This window comes from Arachis hypogaea, chromosome 1 (assembly GCF_003086295.3).
Source record: "Arachis hypogaea cultivar Tifrunner chromosome 1, arahy.Tifrunner.gnm2.J5K5, whole genome shotgun sequence".
NCBI classification, from domain to species: Eukaryota; Viridiplantae; Streptophyta; class Magnoliopsida; order Fabales; family Fabaceae; genus Arachis; species Arachis hypogaea.
The window spans coordinates 31,062,203-31,076,744 of record NC_092036.1 but is presented as its reverse complement, the minus strand read 5'-3'; the positions used below and the strand labels follow the sequence as shown (position 1 = coordinate 31,076,744).

Genomic DNA, 14,542 nt, shown 5'->3' with positions numbered 1-14,542 from the left:
CAGTTGTGACCAGTCCGAGCCTTCACAAGCTGTCACCTACTCGCCTTTCTTCGTTTCGCTTCTACATACGCAGTGTCTAAGAACGGAGCTTAGTTGAGATAATGGAGGATGATAATCTTCCCAAATTTTTTATAAAAATATTAGTAATACTTTTTTAAAAAATAAAAAAATCACCAAGCAGCTCTTTCGCTCTATAGGAATCGGGGGCATAGCACAATTCTTCTTGGAGGAGGGTTGGTTTGCCCAGGTGACTAATCCTGCCATAATGTACTCCTACTTACACGCACTGACAACCGAAATCAAGCATACATACGACGATCTTCATGCGTGAATAGCCGGAAGGAAAGAAAGGGCGGTAGATAATAATGAAAAAGGGTGCCGGGTCTGGACGGGCGGAATGGATAAGTGAAAGGCGTCATGCCATGGAGTGAGAATATCCTAAATCTCATGTAAGACAACTAAATGCACCTCGAGGTGCTGCCGAGGAACTGGGGGACCTTCTCGAGCACAAGTTAGGCGAGAGATAGAGCTAACCTATTCATTATGGGAAATCTATGCTCCAGGCCGAATAGAATAGAGCTTACCTCCGGCGCTTGGCTTTCTCCGGCGCATATTAGCTGCGCTTAAGAGGCCGGCTTGGCTTCCTCTCTGGCGGCCACTTTCCTTACCTTACCCACGCTACACTCTCACTCCAAGCGACGCCTGCTGAGCAAGATACATTGCTATTTTCTTTTCTGTGGACGCACTGGTATATGAGATTGCTCAAATATTTTATGAACTGAATTTTTAGATTTTTGTTGGCATTCACAACACATCAAAATTAAAAAATAAAATAAATAGAGTCACTTAGATAAAGACGTTTAAAATATCTTTTTTTAAAGATGTTTTTAAGTAATTAAAATTCAATACATATAATTGATTAAACTATGTCATTTTTATCAAAATTAGATCAGATAAATTGATTTGGCCAAAAAAATCGATAAACTATACTTTGAATCGGTCTAAATTAATATTTTTTATAAATAATAATTACAATATTTCTATTATAAAAAATAATTAAAATATTCTTTTATATATATATATATATATATTTTAAGAACCCTAAATTCTAACTCTTTTTTTCTTTGTGTCATTATAGGGTTAGAATTTTGGATTTTTAAAATTAAAAAAATATATAATAAAAATATTTTAGTCATTTTCTATAATAAAGTTATTGTAGTCATTTTCTATAAAAAAAAGAATATTAATTTAAATCGGTTCAAGATTTGATTTATCGATTTTTTGACCAAATCAATTCATATGATCTTATTTTGACAAAAATAATATAGTCTAATAAATTATATGTATTAAATTTTAGTTAATAACAAATATCTTTAAAAAAAGATGTTTTAAGTATCTTTATCGGAGTATTTCCTTAAAATCAAATTAAATAAAAAAATTATCTAATAAAAAAAAGATAAAAATAAAAAAAATTCATCTAACAATTAAATCAAATAAAAAAAATTATCTAACAAAAAAATTAAAAAAAAACACCGATTAGATGGAAAGGTTTTAATTTGGTTGCCGCCATTCGGTTTAATTTGGTTGAATTAAGACCAAAAAAAAAAAAACCAATTCAATTAAAATCAAAATGATTAGATGGAACAGTTTTATGTATGAAAACCGAACCAATCCAGATCAGACAACAAACACCCTTATACAATTATCAATAAAGCTATGCGTTTGAATTTTTTTTAAATTAAGTATTTAGCTAAGTAACAACATGCTTCTTCAGACATATGTATATACTCTGTTGCTGTTATTATTTCTTCTTTTTTTATTCTTTTTCTTCCTTCTTCTCTTTTTTTTTATTATTATTATTATTATTATTATTATTATTATTATTATTATTATTATTATTATTATTATTATTCTAAATGTTCAAAAATTAAATCACATAAAATTTGATTCAAATTTTAATGTATAAAATATTTTGATGGATAATACAAAAATTTTTAAATAACCACGAGCATTAATATTTAACTAACAAAATATACATAGTACAAAAATTTGAGTACTCAACACATAAAATTTGGTACATAGTACATAAATTTTACACACAACACAAAAATTTTTAAAAGACTATATATTCAAAACATTGACATCCAACCAACAATATACACATATCAAAAAAATTCTGATATAAAAAAAATTTTCACGCACAACACATAATTTTTTATGCACAACGTAAAATTTTGTGAATATTCACATTTTAAAACATTGACTCATCCAAATAACAAATTACATTAGTGATAAAAAATTATATATTATGTACAAAATTTTTGTATTATATATAAAAAAATTTTTGTTATGTAAAAAATTGTATACTATGTGTAAAAATTTTTGTTATATTAATAAAACTTTTACTATATGTAAAAGTTTTATTATATATAAAAATGTATAAATTAGATCAATAAATTTATGTGCTCTATAATAAAAATTTGTGTGCCATAAAATTGCGAAAGAAGAGAAGCAGTAACATATATTTATTTTATTAAACTTGTATCAACTTAATTACTGCAATTATAAAACATAGAATTGTTACACATTTAAGTATTTTTTCATCTAAATTTATTAAAGTAGATCTAACACCAACAAAAATCACTCTCATTAAAAGAGCGTCGTTACACGCGCTTTTTCTTCTTCTTATTTCAAATACACGCATATATTCTCTTCTTCTTCTTTCAAATTCACGCATACCTCCTTCTACGCAGATTCTTCTTTTGCTTCTCCTCTTCCTCCTTTTTTTGTTCTTTTCTTTCATTATCGCCATCACCAATAACACTAACATTTTGTTAATGGATTTTTTAATCCAATTGAATGGAATGCAATTGCTAAATTGAATTGAATTGAATGGACACAGGTATTCTGAATTAAATTGAATTGATAATCTCAAAATTGTAGACACAGGTATTTTGAATTTGATTTTATATAATGGATAATGTTCCGTTCATTTAGGCTGCACTAAAAATTATCTTTTGTGTATTGTGTTTGGATACGATGGATAAAACACTAATGTCATGTCTAGTATTATGTTTTGATACACATGGACAAGACTAAAATATTATATAAAATGACTAAAATAGCCCTGTAATTCCAAATTTTTTACATCAATACAAATTAATTTAATAAAAAATGAGAGTACGTAGGAGTACAGACGGAACTTGAAAAAAATATTTGAAGAGGCAAAAAATTTTAATAAAAAAATATATTAGTATTTATATTAAAATAAAATTTATAAATATAATTATTTTATTTTAAAATTTATTATTAATATGTAGGAATACATATAGTTAAGATTAACAAAAAAAATAAATTTGAGTTTGATTGATAAAAAATTTTGTTTAACTTAATAAGCCAAATTAATTTTTAAAAAAATCCATTTTTACATGAAAAAACAATTAGTTTTTGCATATAAAAATCTATTTTTATTTAAAAAAACTAATTTTTTTATCTAAAAACTGATTTTTCTTTATAAAAAAACTTATTTATCTTTAAATTATATAAAATCAATTACAATTTATAAATTATTTTTTAGCATTTTAAAAGATCAATTTTACTTTTGATAATATTTATCTTTTAAAAGTTTCAAGATTAATTATTTTTGTTATTATTTTTATTACAAATCAAATAATATAATATAAGGTTAAAATGGTATTGAAGTAAAACGATAAAAAGAAAAGAATTATCTACCCCCAATAAAAAATTCTACAGAAAGGAGAGAGTACCTGGAAAAGAAAGAGATAGAGAAAGAACAGGAAGAAAAAAGTATCTCTGAACAACGCAATAGGAAAAATAAGAAGGGGTAATAGTGGAAAAAAAGGAAAACAAAATTTATAAAATTGTCCGTGTTCACTCTTCCAAATCCCGTATCCATCATTGTCCTTCGTGAAAGAGTGGACACAAAAGTATAAAAAACTGTCTTGAAAACAATATGTCCACTGTCCATGTCTATGCTTCCAAACACTTTTTAAACAAGTGTTGTCCATGTTTCCGTGTCCTGCCCCCGAAAACAAACGCTACCTTAGTACTTTACAATTGTTCACCTTAATACCGTGTTCGGTTCATTATGTAGAAAGCTGTTTTGAATTTGATTTTATATAATAAATAATGTTCCGATCATTTAGTACTATACAATTATTTCACCTTAATAATATGTTCGGTTCATTATGCAGAAAGTAGTTTTGAATTTGATTTTATATAATGGATAATGTTCCGTTTATTTAGTACTATACAATTGTTTCACCTTAATAACATGTTCGGTTCATTATGAATTGAATTGAATTGAATTGATAATCTCTAATTTGTAGACATAGGTGTTTTGAATTTGATTTTATATAATGGATAATGTTCCATTCATTTAGTACTATACAATTGTTTCACCTTAATAACGTGTTCGGTCTATTATGTAGAAAGCTATTTTGAATTTGATTTTATATAATGAATAATGTTCCGTTCAATTAGTACTATACAATTGTTGGATAAAGTTCTCTTCATTTAATACTATACAATTGTTTCACCTTAATAACGTGTTTGGTTCATTCTTGATGACTTGCATCATCTATCTATTTTCTCATAGAAATTTCTCAAAGAATAGGGACTTTCTCACTGAATTAATGCCATATTGATAGATGTATCATGAATTATTTGAATACTACCTTGAATATGTGTCTTGCATGAATTTTAGGAGAAGAAGAGAAGCAAAGAAGATGGAAATAGAAAAAAGAGGCTGGGCGTGTCAGAAGCGTGCCAACTGGCGTGGCATGCTAGGCCTAAACACCAGAGAAACATCAAGGGTGAATGTAAAGCTGGCGTGCCGTGGTCATGTCCCCAGGCGTGGCACGCCAGGCATAGTATCCAGAGAGGTGGTTTTGTGTCATCAACAAGGGCGTGCCACTAGTAATGCTCAAAGGCGTGGCACACCAACCTTTAACAAGGGCATACCTACAGGCGTGGCACACCTGACAGTTTTCAGAGAGGTGATTTTGGGTCATCAACAAGGGCGTGGCACGCTAAGCTTAGTTTTCAGAAAATGAATTTTGAGGCAAACAACACAGATGTGGCCACGAGTGCAAGGGCGTGGCATGCCAGATCCCACCACAAGCGTGTCCATGGGCGTGCCAAGGGCGTGGCATGCTGGGCTAGAGGTCCAGAAGTACTCCCAAACTCCTCCAACAAAGGCATGTCTATGACGTGTAATGCGAAGTGCCACGCTAGGATGTCTTAAATGGGCGTACCATTGGGCATGCTTGAAGGCATGGCATGCCAACTCAAGAAGGAGGATGTGTCAAGGGCGTGCCAATGAGTGTGGCATGCCAGGTATCCAGAATGAAAGAATTACAAGTAAAGGTCGCATGGGCGTGTACTTTGGCGCTCCACGCCAATTTTGCAAAGCCAGCGTGCCACTGGACATGCTCGAAGGCGTGGCAGGGAATAATGACCAGAAAAGGATTTTGGAACCCTCACAATGGGCGTCCCGGTAGCGTGTTTTGGACGTGACACGCTAGTTCTACTTCATTGGGCATGTCAATGGAAGTGAAACTTTAGAGTAGCACACCAACCCTCAATATTGGCGTGTCAAGGGGCGTGTCCCAGGCGTGGTACACTGGGCTTACTGACCAGGGATATCCCTGGAGCCATTATAATGGGCGTGCCAGCAGCGTGCTTTGGGCGTGGCACGCTAGTTCTACTTCAATGGGCTTGTCAATGGGAGTGAAACTTCAGAGTGGCACGCCAATCATCAATGTTGGCATGTCAATAGGCATACCGCAAGCGTGGCATGCTGGGCCAACATCACAGAAAGTATTCCAAGGACTCCAAAACAAGGCGTGTTAGCCAAGTGGGACGTCAACTCTGACTACACTGGCGTGTCACTGAGCGTGCACTATGACGTGGCACGCCAGGTAGCAAAGTGAGAAGAAAGTAGGGGCCTGCTCGAAGGCGTGGTACGCTACTCAGCACGCCTCCCTTCAGCAAAGATTGGGCCTAATTTTAGTTAGTTAGAAAATTTTACTTATACTTTTTGAACTAGGAGTAGTATAAAAACCTCAAGAAGGTACTTTAGTAGGGATCTTCTTTTTCCACTTCTGACTCCCATCTCACTTTTCATCTTTTATACTTGAGCTATAAATAGCTAACTTCCCTTTCATTGGGGGAGGGAGCTCTATCGTATTTTGATGGATCGATAGTGAAATCTGATTTCTTCTTCACTTCATCTTTTATTTGATTTGGTAGAAAGATCTTCGTTCTACATTCAAGGATTTAATTATCTTGGAAAAAGATTGAGTTCACATGGATTCTATGTGAGCCTTGGAAAAGGGATTATAGAGTCATGCTTGAAGTTCGTTCTCACAATTGAATATATTTGAGTTTGGGTTTGATATAGTGACATGTAATCATCCTAAAACTTGGGTTTAGGAGATTGTGTGACCTTAAATCAGGGACCAATCTTCATTTTTTTTCATGAACAATTAGATCAAGAAATTGGCAATTGATCAAGTTTAGAGAGATTGGATCACTAAGAGATTGAGATTCAATTACTCATAATTGGCCAAGAGATCAATGAATTAAATGATTGAGAAAAGAATGAGTACACTTTGATCTAGAGATTACAGTATCTCTTGAACCCAATAATTCTTCCTATTCTTATCTTTTCACTTCCTGATTATACTTTTACATTTAATGCTTATTTCCCTTACCCCATTATTATTTCAATTCTTTACTTTCACCTTTTACTCGCTTTCAATTTACTTTATGTAATTTAGATTCTAAGTGTTTTACATTTCAGCTCTCTAATTTAGTCATTTAATTTCTTACCATTTATGTTTCAGTTATTTAATTCATTGGTGATTCATCAATCCTCAATCATTGATTTGTTCAACTAAGATCACTAATAGACTAAAGTTGCTTGAATCTACCAATCTTTGTGGGATCGACCTCATTCAAAGTGAGTTATATTACTTGATACGACTCGTTGCACTTGCCAGTACTCCTACGAAATATTGTGTTTCATAATTTCCGCATCAATTATGCAAAAAACTATTTTGAATTTGATTTTATATAATGGATAATGTTCCGTTCATTTAGTATTATACAATTGTTTCACTTTAATAATATGTTTGGTTCATTATAAATTAAATTGAATTAAATGGACGCAGGTGTTCTGAATTGAATTGATAATCTGAGGAGGAAAAGAAGAAGGAAAGAAGAAAAATCTGCGTGTGCAAATTTGGAAAAAAAAGAAGAAAAAGGAGAAAGAGAAGAAGAAGAAGAGAAAAAGAACCTGCGCAAATTTGGAAGAAGAAGAAATATAAGGAGGAGGAGAAGGAAAAGAAAGAGAAGATAAAAAAGAAGAAGTGAGTAATTTAAAAAATTGTTACAACAATTTAGATAGACTTACATAAAGATTTTGCTTGGATATATAGAACTTTATTCTATAAGAAAAATGTCACCATTGTACTTCTCCTAAAGAAAAAACTACTAAAAGTACCCATGAAGTTTACGAACACTGACAAAAATACCCATAAACTAAGGAAATTAATGATGTACCCATGGAAGATGAGTTCCATATGACAAAAGTATCCAAATCATAATTTTTTGTTTATTTTTTTAATAAAATTCCCAAACTATCCCCACCCTCAACTTCAACTCACTTTTTTAATCTTCCATAACTCAACATGCACCTTTAAAACTTGCTATAGAATCCAAAACTACTCCTACAACAGATGAAATGAATCTTTTATGGTGAAAATTTTGAATAATAACGCAACAAAGGATTACAGCGTCGAGATTAACAAAAGAATTAATCAATACTGATGAAGAATGAGAGAAAGAATCATAAAGGAACAGCTTTTAATCGTTTCATTTGTTTTTTCCTTTTTTCTTAATTTGAGGGCTTTCTTTGTGTGAAGGGATTGGCGAAAAAAATGGAAAAGAGCTTACCATACTAAATTTATCTGTTAGGAATCGGTCGAAGTCCTCTACCACCACCACCACCATTGATTTTGGCCTGGTCTATTATAGGAGTAGTTTTAGACTCCATGACAAAGGTTTTAAAGGTACAAGTTGGGTTATGGAAGGTTGAAAAAGTAAGTTGAGGTTGAGAGTGAGGGTAGTTTGAGAATTTTATTAAAAAATTAACAAAAAAATTAGGGTTTAGATACTTTTGTCATACAAACCCCGTGGGTACATCATTAATTTCCTTAGTTTATGGGTACTTTTGTCAGCGTTCGTAAACTTCATGGGTACTTTTGGTACAACAATTTAGATAGACTTACATAAAGATTTTGCTTGGATATATAGAACTTTATTCTATAAAAAAAATGTCACCATTGTACTTCTCCTAAATTTAAATGGACCGTTATAAAATTAAGTTGAAGCTAAAAGGAACTGAAACCAACACCTTACCGCCTAAACGAAATGGCAGTTAGGCCTAAACTATCTTCTCTGTCTCGCTCTCGTTCACCATCACTGCACAACAACAACCTCAGCCTCTCCGAACAAATCTTACCCATACTGGATCCAACCCACCCCATCTTATTCTTGCTTGACTCATGCGCCGGCATTCGACAGTTCAACCAGGTCCACACCCAGCTCCTCGTTTCTGGAATCTTCCAGAACCCTCTCGCAGCTGGCAGGGCGATCAAGAAGCTCTGCTCTGACCCCCTCACTGCCCCACGTGCCACTCACCTGTTCGATTACGTGCGCCAGCCTGATGCTTTCCTCTGCAACACCATCATGCGGAGCCACGCTCGCAGGGGCGATTCCTCCGGGGCGCTTCGCTTCTACTACGACAGAATGATCTCCCGCTGTGTCGAGCCAAATCACTACACGTTCCCGATTCTGATCAAGATTTCTGGGGATGTTGGGTCCGTGGGAGAAGGGGAAAAAGGGCATGCCAGGGTTGTGAAATTCGGGTTTGAATCAGATTTGTTTGTTAGGAACTCACTGATACGGATGTACTCGGTTTTTGGGAGGGTTGCGGATGCACGTGCGGTGTTTGAGGGAAGTTCTGTGTTGGATTTGGTGAGTTATAACTCGATGATAGATGGGTATATGAAGAATGGAGGAATTGGAGATGCTCGCCAGTTGTTTGATGAAATGCCAGAGAGGGATGTTTTTAGTTGGAATTCGCTGATCGCAGGGTATGTGGAAGTTCGTGATTTGGAGTCTGCGAATGAGTTGTTTGAGAGAATGCCTGTCAGAGATGTAGTGTCTTGGAATTGTATGGTTGATGGGTATGCAAGGATTGGGGATGTTTTTAGGGCTCTTGAGTTGTTTGACCTGATGCCTGTGAGGAATGTAGTTTCGTGGAATTCCATGTTGGCATTGTATGTGCGGGTCAAGAAGTTCAGTGAGTGTTTGAGAATGTTTGAGAGGATGATGGAGAGTGGCGAAGTTGTGCCAAATGAGGCTACCATGGTGAGCGTGCTGACAGCATGTGCTAATTTAGGGAGGATTGATATGGGCATTTGGGTTCATTCTTTTATCAAAAGTAGGAACATTAAACCTGATGTCTTGCTTTCAACCTGTCTTCTGACAATGTATGCAAAATGTGGGGCTATGGATCTGGCTAGAGATGTTTTTAACAAGATGCCAGTTAAGAGCATTGTATCATGGAACTCTATGATCATGGCATATGGCTTGCATGGCAGTGGGGACAAAGCTTTGGAACTATTCTTGGAGATGGAGAAGTCAGGTCTGCAGCCAAATGATGCTACTTTCATTAGCGTCTTATCTGCATGTACACATGCAGGTATGGTCATGGAGGGTTGTTGGTATTTTGGCCTCATGTGTCGAGTTTACAAAATTGAACCCAAGGTTGAACACTATGGTTGCATGGTTGATCTCCTAGCTCGAGCTGGTTTGGTGAAAAACTCGGAAGATCTTATAAGAAAGGTCCCCAAGGCTGGATCTGTATTATGGGGTGCATTGCTTTCTGGTTGTAGGACGCATATAGACCTGGAGCTTGGAGAGTTTGCAGCCAAGAGACTTATTGAGATGGAACCACTGGATATTGGTCCTTATATAATGCTCTCAAACATCTATGCTGCTGAAGGGAGATGGGATGATGTTGAACATGTGAGGCTGATGATAAAGGGAAAAGGACTACAGAAAGAAGCAGCACCCCATTTAGTTCATCTTGAAGATTTTGAATCAGAATATTTGATTAAGAAAAAAGCTGCCTATAGGAAAAACATAATTAACTCACTGCTGGGTGAATTGGGTGCACGGATGAAAATATCATTTGGCAATTCAGTTGACAAAGTTAGTTTCTGATCTTAGGTGATCAATTCGTCGGAAAAACCAGCATCATCACCCAATTCATGTACGACAAATTCGTCAACACTAACAGGTTTGTTACGCGTTTTCAGATCCAAGATCATGTCTTTGTTTCTCAAGTAAAATGCTGATTTACTTTTTTTTTTTAAACAAAAAGCTCAATACAATAAAGTGGAGCATCAAAGGAAAAGTACTAAATAGATAAAACAAATTAATTCCTAATCATCTTCGTCAATGCCATCAACAACCCAAAAGATCAAATATCATTCCACTCTTTGTAACTCCTAATCGACCTGTTGACTATTTCCGCAATACCTGTTTTCTTGATTTCTGAAGATTCTGTGATTCCTTTCTAACCAAGTGCTTCAGATGATAACAACAAAACCAAACTCACCGCTATACTAGAATACTAAATATTGGAATCATGTAGTGATTTTGGTATTTATTTATGCTTTCCCCTTATTCTAAGTGAAGGATGTAAGCACAGGATCTCATACTTTAAAATCACATTTTCATTTGTTTACTCTTAGGGTTGTGTGGTTCGTAGAATATTTTCACATTCTTGGGAAACTTACACTAAAAATACATTCTCATATAAGATTTTTAGTGTAAAATTCCCAGAATGTAAAACCATTCAACGAATCACACACCCCTTGGTTCCTTTCCACATGAGATATAAAATTTCCATGGAGTTTTGGAATCTACAAATCCCTCCCTTCCATTTCTTTCTATTCTTACACACTCCTAATGTTTATTTTGTTTCTTTTGTATGTCATACTTTATATTTGACTTGAGTGACTTCAAATTTGTTTGTTGTATTCTCAAGATGTGATGTTTAATGTTTACTAAAATCAAAGCTCTTTCATTCTTGTTTTGGAAAATTCTATCCATTTGTATCGAAGTCATTTACTTCTGTTTCACACCTTTTGAAATCCAGCTAATGCTTAATATCTTCATATATGGTATCAGATTGCAAACCATCCCAAAACAGTCTCGCTTTCCCTGATAAAAGGATTTCCATAAGATATCAGATTGCTAGTTCCATGTTTGGTCCATAATTGTCTGACCTTATTTGAAAGAATTGTTTGAGGCATATATTTTGAAGATTAATTAATGAAACAATCAATTGTGTTAATGTTTCCAATTAATATTTCATAATGTGCAAATGTCAGAATCCTTCGTCAAAGTTGAGAGAAAGCTTTAAGCATTTGGCTCCCCACTGAAAATTTGTATTGTATTTGTACACCTTGTGAGTGATTCTTGATATGATCATTCCAGAGTTCAGTTATTGATCAGTTGAAAGCTAGATGGAGACCAAATAATAAATTTATCAAGGGAAAGACAATCAAGTAGATGGGATTGTAAAAAAGGGTGATTGACAGAACTTGATAGGATGGATTGATGCCTTATTTTATTCTTTCATTACAGAAAGGTTTATGATTAGATGATATTTCATTTTTGCTGTTTTTCTATTTGTCCACTTGTACTCCTGAGTCATATGTCTCCCCTGCTTTCCAGTCTTCTGGTATGTTACTACTGGGGACAACCCATGTTTGGTCTCCATCTTCAGCACTAAACAGCATCCGTAACGACAGAGGTCCACTTGGTGGAGAGGTAGTAGTCCAGACTGCTCCATGAGTCCGATCCAGTAACTTACAGACAAAGTTCTGCGTCTGCACACGGTACAAGAGATTACAATGTCATTGTCACTGCTAGTTTGCCAGCATTATTTCCTAATAAGACACTGGATCCTTCTTCCTTAGTTTATCTCTTTGTTTTTGTGTATTATTTCCTTTCTGTATAGTGACAAGTTAACCGCTAATGCTATTGCAGTTTATTTCTGTTTGAAGTGTTCTATTTAAATAAATGTTTGAAGATAGAGCATGATTATGTGATCTTTAACACACTGTTTATTTCCAAGTCCTCCTTCACAAAATTATCTGTTTAAAGCATTGAGTTTATTCATCTCAGAGATTTATGAATTCCAATTTGCACAGGAAAAGGAGGCAAAAACTACCTCACAGAGCTGCACAGCAGTTATGTCTCTCATTCCTTGTTGGAACCATATGACAAAAGCCAAGTAATTAGGATTACTGCTGCTCTCGTCTATCTTAATTGTTATGTTTTTGTTTGGGTAGCTGCATGAAACACTTGAGAAGAAGAGAGAGAGGCCTCAGTTAAATCTTTAATCCATTGAATATATGTGTGTGTGTTTGTAAATATCTACAGCTTCAAAAGTTGATGATGCAAACATGAACTCATAGGGTTTTATCTGTGTAAAATTATATCATACCGCCTGTATTCAATATCAACTATGCCAAGAGCTAATAGATAAGGAGCTTTGTCACTGGTCTGAGCCATCCCACCAAAGGCTCGTTGACTCAGAATGAAGTCGGTGCCATCACCTGAGCCTTGGTCAGTTATAACTACAGTGACACCATTGTCTAAGCAATAGGTATTGTTTGTACACCTTACCTGAGCAAGTATCAAAAGTACAACATCATGACATCTCTACTACTTTGAACCATGTGAATTGCTGTTGAATTGTTACATGTTTGAAAGTCAGAGCACCAAATGGAAGAAATAGGAAAGAAGAATTTTTTTTGTGTGATAAGAATAAGATTCATAGGTTTTAAGTGAATGCCTTTTTTTAAATATATACACATATACATATATACTTCATTCAAAAAAACATGCTAAGTTGGTGGCCTACAGTAATTGGCAGTTTGCCACATAGCTGGATCCTTGATGAACTCTCTTTGTAGTTCTTATGCAGTAATGCTAACTTGATTACGCACTTACCTGGTAACAGGAGCCACAGCCAACACCATTACGGTAAAGATTGGATGCAGCTGATACATCGCCACCATTAATGGTAGCACCAAAGGAACCGAATCCGCATGCACCAGCTGAAATGAATGTAAGAGGAGCATATGTATCAGTCAAAAGTATGAGCACATGTTTGAGCATGTTTACTAGTTTCTCAATTCAGATGTGCACTTTTTGTTATCCTTCTAGCAGTTTTATTGACAATGCTACAGTCCATGCACCAAGATAAAATTGTGTGTATCATGCACTAAGATTGTCCAGTGATATATGTTAGCATAACTTTACATTGATAACTTCTATTAAATCTACATAATTAGATTCTCCTAGTGTATTATGCACTAAGTTCATTCCCTAGTTTTATTACCATCTGTGCCATTTACTTCAGAGTTCGGGTAATATTCTGCTCGAGATTGAACAAAACAATCAGTGCATGAAGTATCTGCCAGAGTTTGCATGCAAAGCAAGGTGGTAATAACCAGAGGACCCAAAAGTGAGACAGCCATGAAGGGAAGAATAAAGAAAGCAGTTAAGGTGGAGAAGAAAAAGTGAAAAACAGAAACTAGTTTATGCTTGAAGAGAACCGGGCTTCTTCTATTTATAGAAAATTGGTTTGGTCAATCTTACAAACTTTGACGTTCCAAATATAAAGAATAAAAATCAGAGGAAGAGCATTATACCCTCAGAATTTTGGGAATATACAAAATGATTTCTAACATTTTCGATATTTGCAAATCAGCCTTTCTCTTAAGTAAACAAAAGGCTAAAATATTCAAGAATAGAGAGAAGTAAATTTGAGTATTTTCTAAAGTATGGAGGTAAAGTGCACTTTGCCATCCGAAAGTTGGCATTGTTTTCCAAATTAGTATGTTTGTTCTATTTGTTTTGGTTGTAGTGATTTCTCACACAATTATAAATCAAGAGTAGCAGTTAGTTATGATTCGTTATATATAGAGAAAGTGTAAAGAATTAACTTTTAGTTAGTAAAATTAGTCAATTTTTTTAATTCTAAAAATACTTCTTTTGGAGAATTTAGAGTTTCGAATCTATAATTTAGGATTTAGAATTAAGGGTTTATGATTTAGTATTTACAATCTAAAATAAATAAAACAATTTTAAAAAGATTACCTGATATGAGACAAAATTGACTACCTAGGATTCTTAGTATTACTCGGTATTAATATTCCAAAGAAATAATTTACCACTCACACCATTATGTTATGTGTACTCAGATCGGACTGAAAAATCGGTAAATCGGATCCCAATCAATCCGGTTCAATCAAAAAACTGTTTAAGGTTAAGAATCAGTAAGAATTGGTCAAACTGGTGAAAACCAATCCAACCAAACCATTCAAAAGAAGATTTAGAAATTGATAAAGATGTGGTTTGAATGGTT

General features: G+C 34.2%; 2 protein-coding genes across 6 annotated transcripts; one reads left to right on the top strand and one right to left on the bottom strand.

The window, feature by feature from the left end:
• Positions 1–8,367: 8,367 nt before the first annotated feature.
• On the top strand, positions 8,368–13,475 carry LOC112801304 (pentatricopeptide repeat-containing protein At4g18840). Of its 4 annotated transcripts, none has more exons than XM_025843968.3 (4): positions 8,374–10,393; positions 11,839–12,002; positions 12,318–12,775; positions 13,133–13,475. In XM_025843968.3, the coding sequence occupies exon 1, from the start codon at positions 8,458–8,460 to the stop codon at positions 10,315–10,317; it is 1,860 nt and encodes a 619-aa protein (XP_025699753.1). In that variant the 5' UTR covers positions 8,374–8,457; the 3' UTR covers positions 10,318–10,393; positions 11,839–12,002; positions 12,318–12,775; positions 13,133–13,475. The 4 variants fall into 4 exon arrangements, with proteins under 4 accessions (XP_029153929.1, XP_025699753.1, XP_072052970.1 ...); XM_072196869.1 differs by having other exon boundaries at positions 11,599–12,002; XM_029298096.2 differs by lacking the exon at positions 11,839–12,002 and having other exon boundaries at positions 8,368–10,393.
• LOC112801322 (expansin-like B1) lies at positions 11,696–14,065 on the bottom strand. Of its 2 annotated transcripts, none has more exons than XM_025843995.3 (5): positions 13,514–14,065; positions 13,123–13,229; positions 12,614–12,795; positions 12,338–12,470; positions 11,696–11,993 (listed from the first exon to the last, which is right to left on the bottom strand). In XM_025843995.3, exons 1-5 carry the CDS (start codon positions 13,650–13,652, stop codon positions 11,790–11,792), a joined length of 765 nt encoding a protein of 254 aa, XP_025699780.1. In that variant the 5' UTR covers positions 13,653–14,065; the 3' UTR covers positions 11,696–11,789. The 2 variants fall into 2 exon arrangements, with proteins under 2 accessions (XP_025699780.1, XP_072052982.1); XM_072196881.1 differs by having other exon boundaries at positions 12,338–12,458.
• Between the last annotated feature and the right edge of the window lie 477 nt (positions 14,066–14,542).